The 19,991-nt window shown below is 40.1% G+C and overlaps 1 protein-coding gene across 1 annotated transcript; it reads left to right on the top strand.

The window, feature by feature from the left end:
• The first annotated feature begins 3,022 nt into the window (after window positions 1-3,022).
• rxrba (retinoid x receptor, beta a) lies at window positions 3,023-16,485 on the top strand. Its single transcript, XM_080515756.1, has 11 exons — window positions 3,023-3,136; window positions 4,593-4,828; window positions 5,329-5,482; window positions 5,616-5,795; window positions 7,302-7,322; window positions 9,608-9,768; window positions 9,986-10,115; window positions 10,741-10,873; window positions 15,179-15,270; window positions 15,383-15,488; window positions 16,236-16,485. Exons 1-11 carry the CDS (start codon window positions 3,121-3,123, stop codon window positions 16,381-16,383), a joined length of 1,377 nt encoding a protein of 458 aa, XP_080371882.1. The 5' UTR covers window positions 3,023-3,120; the 3' UTR covers window positions 16,384-16,485.
• The last annotated feature ends 3,506 nt before the right edge of the window (window positions 16,486-19,991 follow it).

The following is a 19,991-nucleotide window of genomic DNA, read 5'->3' on the forward strand; positions in this document are numbered from 1 at the left end:
TTCAACCGTCACTTTTGTTGTCTCGCTGTGATTGTCTGTGGAAGAAGAACTTTCAGTCTGCTGTATTTTTAGGAAACTATCGAGTCAACATTTTCTTTCTGCATTCGGTTAATCAATATTTCCTTTTTTTAACAGATGTGCATCATAAAATATAATCAACATCAAGAAACTATATCCTATCTATAAAATGTTCACATATATGTTCTATTACTCATTCATGTGGCACAATAATCCTCAATATGAGAATGTTTAACTACTAAAAGGAATTCACCAGCTGTTCTTTAGCCTTTATTTATTTTCTATCTGTGGATAGATTCTTTTTTTCTTAAAAAAAAAAAAAAAAGGGAGGATAGCTACCTTTCCAAAATAAAAGTGGATTATTCACATTGACGTTGTGTTTTCCCCACCCTGCAGTTCGATAAAATTCAACAAGGGTCACTTGTAATGAAATGACAACATGTACAAGCACTGTAATGTTTGAACTAAACGGTGGAACATGGAACATAGAAGCATCCCTCATAAAACACATCTGTGAGTGCGGAAATAAACATGACTATTCATGCAATAATATATCAAAAGCACTCTGGTACTACATCCCTGCACAGGATAACGAGGAATAGAAGATGGATGGAGTGAGTGAGTGAGTGAGTGAGGGAGTGAGTGAGTGAGTGAGTGAGGGTTGGAAGTGTTTTGTAGTTCCATTTTAGACCCCTGGAGGGCGGTAAGACATCAACGAACAGACAAGAACTCGAAGCTTCCTCCAACGTTAAAGGAAACACTGAAGGCAGCCAGATACTCATCGCTTCAAAAACATTGTCAATTTATCATGCACCACAGATGTAAAAGACAATCTACAAGAAAACTACATGATAATAACACTATAAACATTTCATTATGATCAATTGTTGACTTTAAGTTGCATGTAGGTATGAACATTCATGACTGTCCAGAGTGTAGCCTGCCTTCACCCTTGATCAGCTGCAATCTGCTCCTGCAAAAACGTGTACAGTCTAATTTAATCCAGCATCGCAGCTCTGCTGCAAAGCATACTTGCAAAAAAAAACATCATTATGTTAGCAATCAGAGAAATTTTTATTTAGCTAGAGGAGAAACTGTAGTTTGCAGAGTAAAACAGCATTATATCTGTGAGTCGAATACTTTGGCCTTCCCATCATTAAGACGCATCTCAAAAAAATGTAATACTGATGAAAGTTAATTGTTCCCGAAGCTCATTCTCTACATGTGACAAAACAACATAAGGCATTTTTGATATCAATATAATTATGGATTTTAGTTGAAAAATGCTAAATTGTCTGATCCTAATTCATATTCCCATATTTGGGTGTGGGTTGTTTTGTATTGCATTTCGAGGTTAATTGGGAACCCTAAATTGTCAATGTGAATGCGAGTGTGTGGAATTGTCTGTTTCTGTGTATTTGCCCCTGTGATAGACAAGCAACATACCCAGGGTGTGTCCTTGCACTAACCCTTATACCCGCCCACAGCCGTCAGAATGAAGTGAGATGGATGGATGGATGATGGATGGATGGGTGGATGGATGGATGGATTTTTATTATGATCAAATGGTACATTATTTGATAATAAAATCAAATAGTCTGGGATATCCTCAATGTACGTGCCTAAATCATGAAATTTCAAGATTATCCCAAGCATCTTAAACTCATCACAAATTACAAAAAAAGAAAGAAAAATGCACCATATAATCTCTGTACAGGCACATTTAATGGATCAGGTAGGTAAGAGCAATGCACTCAGCGGGACATTGCACCCTGAAGTGTTCTCCAGAGCAGCAAGCCCACTGACGCTCCACTGTCCGCCAGTAACCTTTTCCCCAGTAAGCGACATCCTGAGATGAACTTGTCTTGACCTCCTGACCTCCTGCTCTGGATGCGTCTCTCCCACTCCGCCACATGTGAGGCGCGACATGACCACACAGCCCTCCCGCCGCCTCCAGAGGCCGGCATGCGGCGCTCTGTGGCGACTCGGGCCCGGCATGCAACTGTAAAGAGAGCACTAAGCCAAATCCTCCACCATCATCATCGTGTTTTCATCCATACAGGGGGAGGGAGGGTTGACTACGAGGCAAAGTGGGGTGGGGGGGAGAGGCACAGGCACACACACACATACACGGGGCCTAGTCACCACATCTTTTCATGCGAAGAAGCTGCGCCGCTAAACCGTCAGTGAAGTGTCATTTATCTGCACGGAGAGTGTGTTGGTGTCATGTGGACAGTGTGTGAGCGGTGCGATGGAGGATGAGCTGCGGGAGGGGGGACGGACGGTGTCCGGCTCCTCCAGCTCTATTTCCCCCCCCCCCCGGAGCGCCTATAGCACGCCGGCTAACCTAGCCGGCTAGGTAGCACTAGCTTTAGCGCTTTGCTCGTTCTGCCAGCGTTTTGCGCGTTTCGCATCGTTTTCGCAAAGTGTGCGAGCGAAATCGTGTGCCGTACGAGCAGCGGCAGTTTTATTTTGCATTCTTGCAGCAAGCTTCCGAGCGCAGATTGTAGTTAGCCTGGAGCGTTAGCGCTTAGCTCGGGTATTTAACGAGCGCGCGCTGCCGCCTGTCGCCACTGCTCGTTTCTGCTCAACATGTATTGACCCCTTTTTCACAAAGACGGTACAAATCGTGTTTACTCTTTTTTTAAATTATTATTATTATTCGTGCGTCTGTGAATTGTTGAAAGTTTGACAATCTTGCGCCAACGCCTCGTCCTGTGTCAGGACAGCGGTGGTGTCAGCTGAGCAGCTGGCTGGAGCGCAGCGTTACTTTGAACAGCCCCCAAAATATTCACGAAATACACAAATTGTCTAATTCTCTTTCGGGACGAGGATACGGGTGCGTCGCGTCTGTGTATTCACCCGCTCGGTGTTGGATTTTGTTCTGCATGCTGTGATCAAATGCGCAATCTGTGGGCACAGCGTTGTTTTTTTTACAAGGTGCTCTCCCTTGTGCTGGAATTTCAGACCCATTTTTGGTTTCCCCAAAACGGCTCCGGCCCGGGCCTCAGTCCGCGGCCTAGAGTTTAGCAGCGGGCTGTCGGGAGACGGAAGCACGTCGCCTTGCAGCTGCCTGCCAGCCCCGGTGTCCAAACCACAACCATGGGGGACAGTAGAGGTGAGCCGAAACGCCACACGGATTCATCTGCCAGCCACTTTTGAAGAGAAAACATTAGGAACTAGTGTTTGACTCAAACTTGCATATTTGGTTAAATAATTGGGTGTGATCAAAACTCAAAAAATTGTTGTTTTTTTGTATGGATCATCATTTCTTTGACATTCATCTCAAGCAAAATGAATTTTCATTTAATTTCTCTGATTGCATCGAGTGGATGTATCACATGTTAACCGGTTCAGCTCATACATTACCATGTATGCTCATATTTATCCCACCTAACTGCTGAAATCATCATGGAGAATCGACCCTATTTTTATGTCTGCTTTTATCATAACTGTGCTTTGTAGAGGTTGGATGCACAAAGTGCAAATGTTTTCACCAGGCAAAGTAAAAAAAAAAAAATCGAAAAGAAAGGATTATCTTAATCAGGCTTCGGTTATATTCTCTGAATATAGTACTGACATATCTAGACCAGCATAATGCATGCTTCTGTTAGTAGAATTCAGTTATTCCACAAAATTTGGATTTCGTGACCACTATTAAATATAGGCCTAACATGACAGCAGCAATTAAGAGGAACGTAATAGATAAAAACAGTATAAAAAGCTGGTCATGCAGTAACCTAAATATGTCATACATATGCCCATTGAGGCATAATTGCATAATTTCAAGGTGGGGCTACAATGTGTATGCCATCTTTTCAGTTCAACACTTATTTGAGTCCAGGTGTTGAAATTAAGATGAATAGACTGAAAAATAAGTGGTGTTGTGTAGTTGTGCATTCTTAGCTGAATTAAAAGACCCAACAGAATCCATGGTATATTTAACACATTAGTGTTTCTACATTTGTCTGCAGTCATGATAGTGCCATGCAGAGATTTGTGTTAAGAGCTCTTAACTTAATGCATTATAGTATCGGCGGTTTGAGCCTCCATTTCCACAATTGGACTGTAATGGCAAACCATGACAGTGTTTTTGGCACACTCAACTCGTGATTTGCCAAAAATTAATGAAATAACATGAGAGTGAAATGCTTATCTGATTATTACTTTTAATCATTTCCCTCGTTTATACTTTTGAAAATGTGCCCAGTGTGTGTTTTGCGCTATTGCCTGCAGGTGATGATTTATGGAACCACGTCATTGATGGTTTTGTTTCTGAGGAAAATGCTGTAGATGAGATCAGAATTCTGTGGTGCACTGCAGGCTTCAACCTTTAAGATGAAAAATGATTATTTATACCATTTATATATATATAACTGTTGTTCGTGCTGTTCTAGGCCAAAAAAATAGCTCCGCATGTTCTTTTTTATTGTAAGAACTCAGCTCTTTGTCCTCTATGCCACACATATCTCACATACATCATCTATAAAACACTTTTTTTTTTCTGCACCGCATTATTTTCTTAAGTAATATTTAACAATCCTGAAAATCTCCTTCCTCTCGTCTACTGTCAGATTCTCGCAGCCCAGACAGCTCGTCTGTGTCCTCCCCACCATCAGGCCAACGCTCGCCGCCTCTCGTTCCCTCAGCGGCAGCGTCCATGACCTCCCTCCCTCCCATCACCACCACCGGCGTCAACAGCCCCATCAGTAGCATCGGTTCCCCGTTCTCCGTCATCAGCTCTTCATTAGGATCACCCTGCCTACCTGGCACACCGTCAGTGGGTTATGGCCCGATTAGCAGCCCCCAGGTAAGATCCGACTGTTGAACATCGGTCCCATCTAGTTTGTTTTCCAAGTTTTTGAGTAAACTTTCTCATTTGCCAGTACTGGTGTTTGAAAGATTGGTGGTGTGAGCTGCTTGATACGACAAAATGACAGTCGGTGATCTCATAGATCACTTTTAATACATTATGTTTTCATAACTATGTCGTCTTTAATCAGGTGGTTTTTGTTTTACTAGTTTATCTATGTAAGGATTGTTGGGGACAGTTTATATTTATTTAACATTCCTTTCCGTTGTGTGTTCTAATATTAATCTACATATGCCAAACATCCAACGTTTTGTTTAAAACCAATTTTTGTTTTTGTTTTGTTCTCACCAGTTTGTCAGAGACAAGAAAACATTTAGCTTTAGACCAAGACTCCCACTGAGACCTTATGTTTACTGTGTGCACTCAGTGATGATCTTAACTATGAGACGGTGTCTTTCAAATGTGATTGTCTTCACTGTCTTCCGTCATTGTTTCAGATCAACTCCACGGTGTCCATGTCGGGGCTCCATGCAGTCAGTAGCTCAGATGATGTGAAACCTCCGCTGGGCTTAAAGCAGCTGACGGCCCACAGCCCAGGACCGATGCTCTCCCAGAAACGCCTTTGTTCCATCTGCGGGGATAGATCCTCTGGTCAGTGTTGCTTTTAAGATGTTGTTTAGAGGGTCACATGTACAGTCGCAATTCTGAAACGAAACAACAAGTACTTTCAGATGAATCTTTCCCAAACGTTTGTCCGTTTCCCTTTCATTTCCTCATTACGCAGGTAAGCACTATGGTGTCTACAGCTGCGAAGGCTGTAAAGGCTTCTTCAAGAGAACAGTGAGAAAAGACCTGACCTACACCTGTCGGGACAATAAAGACTGTATGGTGGACAAGAGACAGAGGAACCGCTGCCAGTACTGCCGCTATCAGAAGTGCCTGGCTATGGGCATGAAGAGAGAAGGTGAGCTCACATAAAACAAACCCTGTAAATTCCTTATTTCTGTCGCCTTGTGCACTTAAATCCCCTCAACCTAGCCACATATAATGCCTTTACTGACAGCTTTATGCTAGAAAGTAGCACATTTGTAAACTGGTTGAACAGTTTTTATTGTTTCGGAGAAGCTATTTTTAAGCTAAGTTGCTTCACTTCTACAACTACACAGATGTTTTTTCCAGCCGCTTTACAGTCACCATTTCATTGTTTCATTGCTAGTCGTGGGAGATCTATCTTTTCAAGGTCCTTAACTGAAGTTTAGAGAACAGAATTGGTCTTTTGCAGCACACAACAGAAGGACTTGTAGTACACCTGTCGCAGTGTAACTTGTGTGTCTTTTACCCTCATCAAAATCTGAACAGCATGTGTACATTACTCATAGTCACAATATTTGAGTCAGAAAAGCACCTTTTGCTCTTCAGCCTACTGTGCAAATTACAATTACCGTCAACCATTTGAGGAAGGTTAAGTCATCTGTTCAGAGTCCACTGCAGTTTAGACACAATTAAATCAACATTTGCAGTCTCAGTGAACAAACAGACATATGTCCAATGTGTTGCTGTATAAAGTGGTGGAGCATGCCTGGTGTCTCCAGTGGATGCAGAAACCTTTGCAAATACTTTCCAAAATCCCCAAGTCCCTGCAAATACTACTGAGTTAAATGGAATTGCTGTGATCATAGATCAAAAACGCAGACGAGAAGCACATTCATGGCACCTCCGTTAGCTGCTCTCTGTGTATTTTGAAAACCCTCAAGCATAATCTTTAACACCACTGATTTCTTTTAAATGTAATACTTAACATAATTTGACAAATGTGCGGATTTAATTGTGAATTTTCATCTTGGTCTGAGAGAACTATAGCCTAAATCTTATGTTATGACATTGTAATATTTCAGTATTCATAGTATAATTCAGTCACTTTGAGCCCAGTTCAAAACAAATGGCCATGTTCACTCGGTTCTATCATTTCCCTCTAGTTTATGACTCAAAGAGGCTGCTCTCTAAAAAAAAAAAAGAAAAAGAAACTGTGATTTGAACCAATTTTCTGTGTGAAGCAGCAGTGTATAAATATCTTTCAGAAAAGACTGGCATATGGTCTAATTCTAATAATTTCCCTCTGGTAAATTACCCAGGATTTTAATGCTCTTATACAAATGATGTGACAATCGTATCTCCTCCTGTTAGCATGTTAGATTTTAAATATACCATGCACGTTCCTTCCACAAAAGCTTGATGTCTGAGTAAAGTTGTGCAGTCTTATCCATGTCTGGATAGAACATCGCCGTACTGTTGCATTTTCCATGTCTGAAAACGGCTTGTGATCTGTTGCTTTAGAGGATAGAAAGAATGAGTAAGGAGTCGTAGAGAGGGAGATGGGGGTGGGTGAGCCTTGTAAACACTAACCCCTTTCCCCCTCTCTTCCTCTTTTTGTTTCCTCTCGTTCTCTCTCTCCCCCTCCCTCCTTCTGTAGTGGCCAAGATGAACGACAGATGTAAGGAGAAGAGGGAAGGAGGGGTGTGTGTCTGTATGAGTGAGCAAGAGGCAGAGAGATATTACATTGCCTATCAATTAGACGGAGCCAGTTTGAAATATTTTTTCCATTCCCTCTTGCCAGTGCTCAGAGGTGGACCAGTGCCGGTCTTAAATTACTTCCCCATGTGTTGTTACCCTTTATGGTGAAAAGGAAAGATCGCTGACTATGCACACTTCTTTTAATCATCACCTTACTTTATTTAAAAGTTACTTATTGTTTACTGCCATCTGCAGGGCGAGTGAAGTCACAGTTGCCCCTTTCAGCCAGAGGGAAGTTGCATCGAATCATTGACGTAGTTGTTAAAAGATACTTAGAGGTTCGTTGAAGAGAAATTTACATTTCTCACAGATTCTTATTTTTTTTTTATGCTAGTGTTAGGGTGGTAGTTTCCCCATTACACCTTTTTACATTTTTAGCCACAGTCACACAGAAAAAATAAGCATATTGTTGGTACTATTTTCATTGTTGTCCTATTTGAGATCAAATTAAAAAAACAAAGACGATCAGGTTACAAACCTTTCTAGAATCAGTTTTTGATTAAGTTGTAGGTGCTCAAAATAATCTTCTGTTTTATATTGTAATATTAAGGCCCCCCATACTGCCAGTGAATGAGATGTCCTTCAAGTAACACTTGTTTTTAATCTGACCAACTCGTTTTTATTACCGCTACAAACTACAATCTCAGAAAGAAACACATGATGAAATTGATGCTTCCCTTATAACCTCACACAAAAACCGAATGTGATATTTTTAAATGCAGATTTTATAGTAGAGATGAGTTGAAGGCTAATTGTGACTCCGACAAGTTAATCAGGTCTGATCAGTTTGCTAATATATTCACGAACATGCTATGTGTTTATACATATTTAAATGTAACATGGCCAGATAGAAAAGTGTACTTCAGTACAACATCAGTCTTTTTATGAGCATACCTGTCATACAACAAAAAAACTCTTTGGACAAGCTCTGATCACACTACATGATTGTTTGTGAATCACCTGAAGCCGAGGTGCTCATCAAAAAAACCCATCTGTAGGCTTTCAAAGTAATTCTGCTGTGGTTCACATAAAATGGGAACCAACCGCTTTTAACATTTACAATCGACAACAGAGTTTTATCAGATGTTCATTCTTTAAACAAAAACAACAGAATATTAAAATAACCCCACTCAAACAAGTTGTAGAAGTTAAGACACTTCAGTAGATTGTCACACTTCACAGGTTTCTTGCCTGTTTGTGTTCTAATGTTAGAAATGCTCGTGTGTGTACAAGGCCAATTGAACGTCAATAGAAATTTATGTTCTGAATCAAGATCTTGGTTCAAACCAGGTAACTGGAGACTAAATTCCATACAAGATGTTCAAATTTAGTCTGGAGAGATTGTCTTAATGTTTGACTTGCAACACAACGTAGTGAATTTACTTTACTTTGTTTTCTCAGAACTGGAAACACAAAGTACCAAATCAAAATGATCATTACATTTGTTTTTAATGTCAGGAAAGTAATAGAAACTGCATTTGGGCTTCACTGTGGAGCAATTATTAATTTTGGATGGTTTCATCTTCAATAATGTGATTATCATTCAGAAATGGAAAAACTTACTATGACATTATTTTCTGACAAACGTGTGATAATTCAGTCAAACAGATCACAAGTATTTTATTTCATTGTAATTTATGTTGAAATTGTCTTCAAATAGTTATGAAATGGTTATATTGTATATGACTTCACTCTGTTTATGCATTTACTGTGTGTAAAAACAGTCGGGACGTGTTGTGAGGTATTGATTCGTCATGAATTGTACACGTTTGTGTCTCTTCTCTCCCACTATTTGTTTTTGCACTTTTTTTTCTTTAATGTGCTTCCATTTTCATTTTCCCCTCTTCTTCTTCTGCCACACTTCTTTTCACTATCCACACATTCCTCAATCGTTTGTGCCGTTTTCACTTCATCCACTCTACCGTCTATTTGCACATTTGTTTCTGTTCATCTTTCTGTCGCTCTCTATTGTACTACTGCCCATACAAACTGTTTACTCATATATTTCTTTATTTTTACTGCATTTCTTGTAAATTTACATCCCATTACCCATTTTAAACGCCAACATATTTTTGTTATTTCTGCTCTCTCTCTCTCTCTCTCTATCTATCTCTCTCTCTTTCTCCCCCTCTCCCCCTTCCCTTCTTGTCCTTTATTGTTCCCTCCTGTTTTCCTCTCCTCCCACCCTTATTCTCCACCCTGCAGCTGTGCAAGAGGAGCGGCAGAGGAATAAAGAGCGAGAAGGCGAGGTTGAATCGACCAGCGCAGTAAACGAGGAAATGCCGGTGGAGAAGATTTTAGAAGCGGAGATGGCGGTGGAGCAGAAGACTGAGCTCCATGCCGACGGAAGTTCAGGTGGCAGTTCGGTGAGTCTTTGAGAGTGCCTTGTTCGCGATGAATTTTCATTACAACCTTGCTTTTGAAATGCGTTGAAAACAAATGATGGGGGTCGCACGATTGTGCCTCTTGTTTGTTTTCGGGTTTTTTGTTCACATTCAAACTTGATGCACGTTAACAGATCTTTGCCTTTGCAGCCTTCGGGGAAGCCTGATCTATATAACACTGTGAATCTCCTCGTTTCAGCCCAACGATCCTGTCACCAACATCTGTCAGGCAGCCGACAAGCAGCTCTTCACTCTGGTAGAGTGGGCCAAGAGGATCCCTCACTTCTCTGAGCTGCCCCTGGACGACCAAGTCATCTTACTACGTGCAGGTAAAGACTCCCACAGACAAGAGGACAGGACTTTAGCTTATGAATTGAACACCTGCTGAAAATGTGCCATTTTGATTTCATAAATAGATGCACATAACAATGTTTGTGCCTTTTTATGCTTATCTAAGACATTAACATTAACCGTTTATTGATATCAAGGGTTCTGGTAATTTTTCAAGATAAAGTCTAAGTTTCTGATTTATTTACTAATTTCAAATGAACATGTAAAAAAAAAGAAATCTACCTCTCCTGATTCAGGCTACACATCTCAATTTTATCACCAACATATCAAAATTGAAGGACTTACTCAAAAATATGCGTCAATTCAGTAAAGAAATTTCCACAAGGGGAAAAATACAATAATAAACGTCATAAGACTTATTTTCATGTCACTTTGCAATTACGGTAGTTGACAATATCTAATGTTGTACAGCCCTTTGGCCGTTGCTTTAACTACACCTTCAAAGTATAGGGTTTGTGACTACAATATAATCACAATTGAATGCAATAACAGTTGGCTGTTAATAGCAGATTATCAATTAACCAGAGTGGACCACTATCAAATCACTAATGTGAATGTGCAAAACAATCCGATTTCCTGATTCTCACGCCAATGCTTCGACAGGTTGGAATGAACTCCTGATTGCATCGTTCTCCCATCGTTCCATCTCGGTGAAGGACGGCATCCTACTGGCCACGGGTCTGCACGTCCACAGGAACAGTGCCCACAGTGCAGGTGTGGGAGCCATCTTTGACAGGTAATACTCGCGTTGACACAAGCAGCTTTGGCTGACACGCTTCGCTGAAGACTTTTTGTGGGTCGGAAAGGACTTGCAACCCATAATGGCAGGGCTCAGCACATAATTTTTCTGAATTTCTTTTCACCTCAAAATCTCATATAATCCCATTTGACACCCGGAGGATAATCTGCTGTTAATCCAGCATAAAACTCGTACTGAAATCCCAGATCATATCTGAAATGCTCTCTTGAATTCCACATCAGTTGTGAAACCTTTATCAAGAATGTAGAACTATGCATTTCTTTTTCGTATTTACTTTCACACTCACTGTGTTTTAAACCACACCTGATCAGGTTGATAATTATTCACTGTACTGCTCTTCAGTTGGCTGCAGCTGCTGTGTTTTGCATTGGCTGAGAGACTTTGCTTCTTTATCACTGCCTATCGGACGAGGGCGCATGCCAGGGACGCTGGTGATTAATGCTTATCTATAGAAATAAATGCATGTGCACCAACAATGTCAATCGCAAAGCAACCGAAGAATCATTTAATAGTGACTGGCAGACGTATAATACTAATGTGTCAGTAAAATATAGTAATTTTCTTTTACAAATGTTGCTATAAATGTTTAGCGTTTTGCAGAGAGACATAAAGGCCATGTGTGTGTACAAGTGTTTAATGGGCTTGTTTTATGCCCTAATGTGAGGAGATTTGTAGTTAAGCTCATGAAATACTCACTTTTTTAAGCGGGTTTCGTTGAGTACATGCAATTCTGAAAAAAACGTCTATAATTTGCAAGCACACGACAGATCACAATAATGACGATTACTATTATTATTATTAATGTTTTTTATTACTATTATGATTATTATCCCAGATTCACAATCTGTATTGAATAAGCAGTTGGTTAGCTGTAGATCTCAAAATACGTCATTCACCTTCAGTGGAAAATGGGGGTTTGACTCATGGCCTTACCTTCTTTTTTCATTATATTAACCATCAAAGTTCCATGTTTTGTTTGTTATTACTATTTGTAATCATGCTAGCGTATGCAATGGGATGTTTTTGATTTATACAGTGACATGCTTCACTTATATATTTTATATAAAAACCCACTTGGTCTGATTTTAAAAATATCAAACGCGAGTTAAATCACAACGTGTTAATTCAATCTTAATTGCACAGTAATCACATTGCTTCAAGGGTTAAATTTGTTTACTCGTCAGTGTTGCAGCAGCGTTACTGGGCTTATATCAAACGGTTCAATGATTTTCCTCTGATGAATTTCTCACAGCACCGCCGCTCTCTTTTAGCAGCAAGCTTCCACTCCAGCTTGGCATCAGCATCCGTTTGAAACTACTGAGCCTCATTTTATCAGGGAGGATTTAAATAATACAACACAACATTAGCATGTCTTTGAAACATAGTGCCAGAGGTAGCACTTTCTTTGGTCGGCATTGAAGTGCAAAACACAACCTCAAATCAGCTTAAGAAAGCTAACTTCCTCCTTTTGTTTTCACACTTTCCTCCTCCTCATCAATAACAACACCATTTATAAGACACCATTGTTCCCTGATTGTTTGTGTTTTCCTAACTGCTTTTCTATTATTATTGGTGTGTCTTATGCGTCGTTAGTTTGTTTTTGATTGTTGTACTTTGCACTTCAAGCCTCTGATTTTTACACAACAGCTAACAGTTGAGTAGACATTGTCAGTTTATTTAGTTTTTGTGTTTTAATGTTTAACTGTAACGTTTTTCCACTCATGGAGCAGATTCTTAATCACTCTTTTCAGTAATTTCCTTTTCAGTTATTTAATTTCATACAAATATTTGGTAAAATTAGTTTGTAAAAGCACATTAATTTGATCTTAAGAGGTTTCCTTTATACGGTGCTTTATAACGATCCGAGCTTAACCCAATGGTTTATGATGAGTACACCCACCTTTCACATATAGAATTAATTTGTCATACTGCATATATTCATCACGTAAAATCACATGTAAGCTTGGACTAACGAAACATCTGAGGGGCTCAGAAAAGAAACTCGGCACATTGTCATGACAATTGAACTGTGTAATGTCGTTGTAATAACACATTGTGATTGCATACACAGGGCGCACAATGCCGAGGTTGGGGCCATATTTGACAGGTAATCACGCCACTACACAAACACTGTTCTTGAACCCCTCCTCTTTGAGCAGAAACAAAGGGGGAAAAAATGTAATCTCATAGGTTGATGATCTTTGGCTTTTCTCCGGGTTTACAAACACCAGCTGGGTTCTCGCTCCAGAACACAGATTTCAGCAGCATCCATGAGTCAGTGACCTGCATTCATAATATGTTTATGGAACTCGTATAAAAGCCTGGAGAATCTCTTTCTCCGTGACCACACCTCTTTATTACCCAACACTGTTAGGCCTTAAAATGGTAAAAGTACGGACTGCCAATGTCAAGTCAGTGTTCCCGGAGGACTTACTGGTCTCGTGTGGTTGTATGAGGAAACGTATTACTTGAGTTGAATTCAGATTTATCTTTGAGGCTTTTTCAAGGTATAATTGTCCCTCATCATTAATACACTCAATAATCATAGATCGACACAGAATATGTGCGAATAATTTCAATTCAATTCAATTCAACTTTATTTATATAGCACCAAATACAGCATGTAATTCCTAGGTGCTTTTAACAGAGAAATAATCACTGTTCTTTTGTCCCTCTTGATATAAACCGAGCCTTTATCCTTGGTGCTGATCTGCAGGTTTAAACCTCGTCTGTCAGAATCCACATCATTATGAACAGATGGTTGTTTGTAATGACGGCGTCTTAGTGAAGCGGTCCCAAATGGTCATCACTTCTCTGCCTCTGCTATTTTTCCCTCATTCACTCAAAGCATTTTCTTGGCAGGGAAACATTTATTGGCTGAAAACAAACATCTTTGTGTCTCATAGCAACCCATCTCTGACAACATGATGGCATATTTAAAAAAAAAAATGTATTTAACTGTTGGTAAAAACAAATCTGTATGCTGGTATTAATCCCAGTTTAAAATGCCTTGCTATTTGTTTTCGATGGTAGCGTGAGGTGTTTGTGTGATACTTTCCTGCCAGACGAAAGGCAGCCCCCTTCAGAAAATTGCTATCTGTCAAAACTCCAAACTTTGGGAGAGTTTTCGATTTGTCTTATTTAAAATCAATGCAGGGTTTTTATTTTTGTTTACGTTGCGCGTTCTGCTTGTAGACATTGTGCATGCTCTCTTCAATGAAACGTCATCACATCAGATGATATCACAGTGTGGAGGAACACTAATCTGCCGCCAGAAATTACTTTGAATGACCATGTGCAAACGTGCATCAAAGCCGAAGCTCAGAAAGCAGAGAAACCTTCAACATTGATCGAGCTCAATATAAACAGATGACAAAAATATTAGCTTATAAAAAAGAGGCCCTCCTTCTATCGTGCTTATAATTTGTCGCAATTCTTACATTTCTCTGCAAAAACAGGAATTCTCACAAAGAACAATCACAAACTCATGGAGGGGGAGAAAAGGGTTGACACGTGAAGTTCAGAGCAGACGTTCTTTGTTTCCGTCCTTTCAGATTCTTACACTTAAATAAAATGTAAACTGAAATGGTTTTGAATCCTGGAGTCACGTTAGCCGATGTCAATAAGAACACACTTTGTTGCTATATGCATTTCTAATTGTGAAAACATTGGTTTCACTATTGTGAGTTTGTACTTAAATGTTAAATGCAACTCTGGCTCATGAAATTGAATCGCTTTGTGCTCAAATCTAAAATTATCTGTTGAGAAGCAGGACAAAGTAAAATCCAAAAAAATAAATAAACAAGTGGACTTTTTCAACCTTCAACCTTCTGCATGCTTTTCATTACTTTTACTTTAAGAATGGTGATTATGATACAAAAAAAATAAGACGCATTTCACTGTCAGAAGGTAAAGAGCTGAACCAGCCACAGCCAGACACAGCAGTTTGACACCCAGGTCAACAGTAGATGTGAGTTTTTGTTTTTTCTTTTGAGTTTGTTTTTTCTATTGTTACTTCTTTAGAACCGGCATTTCAGCTGCACCACAAGTGAATAAACTCATTTGGGGCACAAAGTTGCGGTGAAGTGGCCATGATCAGAAGTCTGGTGTTTCTCTCTTGGTCTTACTTCGTTCTTCCGACCCTTTTTTTTTCTTCTTCTTTCTATTGTTTTCACTGGTTTCCAACTGTATATTGTCTTCTCACCTTTTCCTATGCTTCTTCTCCTCATAACACCGTCTCCAAATGGGACTCCCTTCTGCATATCTCTCCTCTCTTTTCAGAGTTTTGACAGAACTTGTAAGTAAGATGCGAGATATGCAGATGGACAAGACTGAGCTGGGCTGCCTGCGAGCGATTATCCTCTTCAATCCAGGTCTGCTAATGTGTTGGATGTCAAGTACTCTGTGTCGGGGAAAACTGGAGTGTGTGTTTTTTTTTGTTCTGCTGAGAATAATCATGACGTTTGTTTCCTTTGTCACCCAAAGACGCCAAGGGTCTGTCCAACTCCAGCGAGGTGGAGCTCCTTAGAGAGAGGGTTTATGCATCGCTCGAGGCTTACTGCAAACACAAATACCCCGATCAACAGGGAAGGTAGGCTACATCAACAAATCGCCATGTCCTTCGCCATGACTGACAGTCCTGCCTGTCAGATAATCAAAAAGTAATATTCTGCTCGGTCAGTTTCACACACGGTGCATGTGATGCAATGGCTGTCGTTAGAAGCTTCTGCAGTGGATTCCTGCTGTTGCGTGTCTGAAGACTGTGATCTCATGAGCCACTATTGATTGCCGTTATTCCAATACGTATAAACAGTCGCTCGGTACGCCACAAATAAATGAAACCGTAGAAATGTTTCCATGTACACTGTGTGACACATTGCGACTTATACGACTGCAGTGTAATATATATATATATATATATATATATAAAAAAGCTGGGTGACATGCAGTTATGTAGAAAGTAAAAGCGTTGTTCTGGTTTGTATTTTCAGTAATACTTGCAGTTAACGCAAAGAAAGCCCTCAAAGTTTCTTTTTATCCATCACTTAATTTAGTTTCTGGAGCCAGTGATGTATAATATGGACACAAGGATGTTAAATGTATGGCTTTGTTTTGTTCAGGTGTATGGAGTCAATTTAGAAAACCAAGAAAAATCCAAAAATTGATACCTCTAAAGCCCTCTGAAAACCATCGTACTTGATACTATACAATCTCTCTGCTTATAATTTAAGCAATGATGAATTAGTGAATTTTATTCATGAATTTGTCAAGTTTACAACAAACCACAGGTGATATGTGACTCCAATAACTTCCTCACCTCTTCCCCCGTCTTATCCAGGTTTGCAAAGCTCCTCCTCCGGCTGCCAGCCCTGCGCTCCATCGGTCTAAAGTGTCTGGAGCACCTTTTCTTCTTTAAACTGATCGGTGACACACCCATTGACACCTTCCTGATGGAGATGCTTGAGGCGCCTCACCAGCTCACCTAGAAGATCCAGTTCTCGGTCCGGTCCAGGATCCGACGCACACCAGGATCGCTCCCACGGCTCCCACTGTGCCGGACCGCTGGCTCTTCTTGTTGGGGCTCATTTAACTGCAGCACCTGCTGGTTTTTACACACCAGCTTTTTCACACAAACACACACAAAAAAAAACACAGATTTCCTGTCACATATCTCACATATCAACACACACACACACACACACACACACACACACACACACACACACACACACACACACACACACACACACACACACACACACACACACACACAGTATGGCTCTGAACAAACAGTATGTTTACTGTAATTCAAACATCCATACACAAACATTTATAACTTATTTTCCCAACAGTCACTTTTTCACCATAGGGAATATTTCTGCAGGAATATCCCCCCCCCCCTTTTTTTTTTAATGACATAGATCCAGATAATGTCTTAATTTGATTTCAGTTTTCACGCCATCATCGCGCAGTGGGTTATTACTTCTGTGTAACTGATGTACTTCCCCTGTTTTCACTCGGGTTACTCGCAGTTACCGCTCGCTGCACCTCAGTATATGTTATTCATCACTAGCTGGTTAGATGTTCATGTATAATTTTTTTTTTTTTTTTTTTTAGCTTCAAATCATAGTATTTCAATCAACTATCTAAAATCAGTCTGTTCTTATTGTCGGGAAGCATCCTGTAACAGACGGGGCAAACACGCCCTCCCAACGAGTTCGTTCACTCTCATCAACATTGAAATATTTTATGCTTTTTGAATATTCATGCTGAAACTTGTTTGAGTTTCTATTTTTGAAGTACTGTACTCATGAAATGAGAGCTTTTTTTCCAAGGCATTGAAAACCAGGAAAAGAGGGTAGGGAGCGCTTTGTGTTGAGCAGATAGACTAAAGTCCCTCCCACCCTGATGCGCACAGCGGGCTTTGTAAGACAAGAAGAATGACTTGAATTTTTTTTTTTTTTGGTTTTGTTTTTGGGTTTTTTTAGTTCTTATTTGATCCTTTTCTCTACTTTGGCAGATGGTTGGTATTTTGAACAGCTTGAGGCTCACAGAAAGTACAGCTTTAGGCAAGAAAAAAGTATTTGTTTCACAAATCCTCCCTTCGCTGGTGGTCATTTATGCACTTTTGTGAGTTGTAACTGTGTAAATGTTGCCATTTCCTAGAAATGACCATCTGCTCTCAAACGCCTAAGATAAACGTGAAGGTACTATGTGTAGGGTTTTTTTTGTTCCATTATTGTCATAACAGATTTGGTGATTTCTTAATGAAGTTATTTAAATGAAAAGGCTGCCTATTAACTTCTTGAACAGAAGATAAGGAGATCAAAACAAAACTTTAACCTCTACTTCTATAGCTGCCAACAGTATAGTGAGTTTGGTTGAACATAAATCACAGGGGAATATCTTTTATTCTTGACCGGTTGTTTTATTATTTCAAAAATCTATGGCTTTTAGCCATGAAATATTTTTTTTTCCTAAACTCTTTCAACATCTTCTAATGGAATATCTTGATTTTGAGTGGTAGGGCATCGTTCGGAGAGGTTGCGTAAATAAATAAGTGTGACACTTATTTCGTCCACCCGGGTTTGAGCCGCGTGTTTTTACAGTGTATTTCAGGAGTTCGAGAGGCGTTGCTTTGTTGCACTATGTCTTGTCTTGTAAAGCAAGAAACAGAAAGCTATATTTTTGTGCAACAGAAAAAGCTGCGACAAAGGTGAAGAGTATGAAAGCCGGCAGAAATTATTAGATTGTGGCAAGATTTCGCATCGTGGCCGATCAGTATGACGTTTGATGTTTTTTGCAATAATTGTAGCTTTGTGCATTGCCGGTGGTGGTAATAGATGAGTAATGCGCCAACGTTCAACGCAACCGTGTGTGTCGTAATGCAGTATTTGCAAAAAGGAAATCAAAAAGATGCCAAATAATGGAAATCCTACACCTACTACCTGCAGCTTTGAAGACTTAAATCAGTGTCTCTTGGCTCAGTGCTTGCGACTTTTGTACAGTAGATGTAAATATTACAAACAAAAAAACAAAAAAGAAATCATGGGAGTCATGTGTTATTAATTCCAGTTCACATGTGAGTAAGTAAAAATATGTGACTCCCAACAAACGAAAGCTATCGGGGGTTTTTTTTGTTTTGTTTTGAGGGGTTTTTTGCTGTTAAACCCACGTTGGACTTGCCTTCCATGTACTGACCTTGCCACGAAACTGTCTTTGAGCCCAGGGCCAAACCACACCTCGCTGCTGCTTTTTGCACCAACATCTGCCATTTATTGTTCCAGTTGTTCTCGGTAATTGGCGGGATTTTTGTTGACATTTTACTGTGATTGAAATTTGCGAGCGCCGGAATTTCCGCGCGTCGCGGTGAAAAGTCAAAATGCAGCTACCACACGATCAGGAGATACAACACAAGCTATGAATTAAATAGTCTACACACGCTCAAAGTTGAGCAATACTGGGGTACACATAAAGATATATTACCTTTTTTTTTTTTTTTTTTTTGGTTTAGTCATTAAAAAGTGTGTTGACCTTCTCAGATCTATTCAGCCTTCTGCTTAGTCGGCACATTTTACTGAAATCAAACCCATTTTTCAGTGTCATTCTACAGGGAAGCGGTACAGCTGTACTGGACCAGGTGCTAATTAACTAATATGGTCTTGTAGATGAAGACTTGCACATTTACATCAATGCAAACTCAGTATGCAAGTACACAGACAAATCACTTATTTTCCATTCTCGCTTAATATGGAACCCCCACATTTTTTTTTTTTTTTTGGGGTAGTGGCTCAACAACCTGTAGTTAAAACTCCCGCCTCTGGAAAATCAAAACCAATACCAGCTAAGTACATTTTTGGCTGTGACTAAAACGATTTTGTTTTCTACTTGACACACCTTAACAGCTTTTTTTTTTTCTTCTTCCTTTCTTTCTTTCTTTTAACTAGAAAGCAATGTTAACCGGCGGAGGCATTGAAAGTGCTGCTGAGGTTTCGGGTCTGCCAGCTGCTTCAACTCGAATGAGCAATGAGCTTCCTGCCCTCCAGAGAGTCCAAATATTTCTTCTCAGAGAGGATCTTTGGCCTCCCCCATGTGATGTGGACTAAGAGGCTGGCGTTGACCTGTGAGACAGGTGTTGTTGTTGTTTTACCGCGTGAGTTGTTAAGTTGGTCTAACCTTAAAGTTTTGGCGTTCTCCCTCCCCACATCTGTGTGATTGGCCGCCACACGCAGAGAAAAGCGAGCGCCGTCGCCGACTGACTTTTTGGCGGTTGCCGTAGAGACGCGTGACGGCGCGGCCAGAATATTTGTAGTGTGTATTGTGTCGTGGTGCAGTTTTCACGTGTTGGTGGGTTTGGGCTGGTTTGGATGAGCCAATACATCTTTGAGACTTGAGTGAAAATGGTTCTTTCAGCCACTGGGATTTTGAGATCTGTGATCTTGACTAGAGTTTGACGATCCGAGGAGAGTTTGAGCCGTGGAATGACGTGTGGGAGTTCAACACTTTCGAGCTTTTACTGCAGAGTTTAAATTAAAAAAAGAAAAAACGAAAAGCGTGCATGTGTGAATACTCCTGTGGTTGGTCGACATCTCAA

Source organism: Blennius ocellaris (assembly GCF_963422515.1).
Source record: "Blennius ocellaris genome assembly, chromosome: 20".
In the NCBI taxonomy this organism is placed as follows: domain Eukaryota; kingdom Metazoa; phylum Chordata; class Actinopteri; order Blenniiformes; family Blenniidae; genus Blennius; species Blennius ocellaris.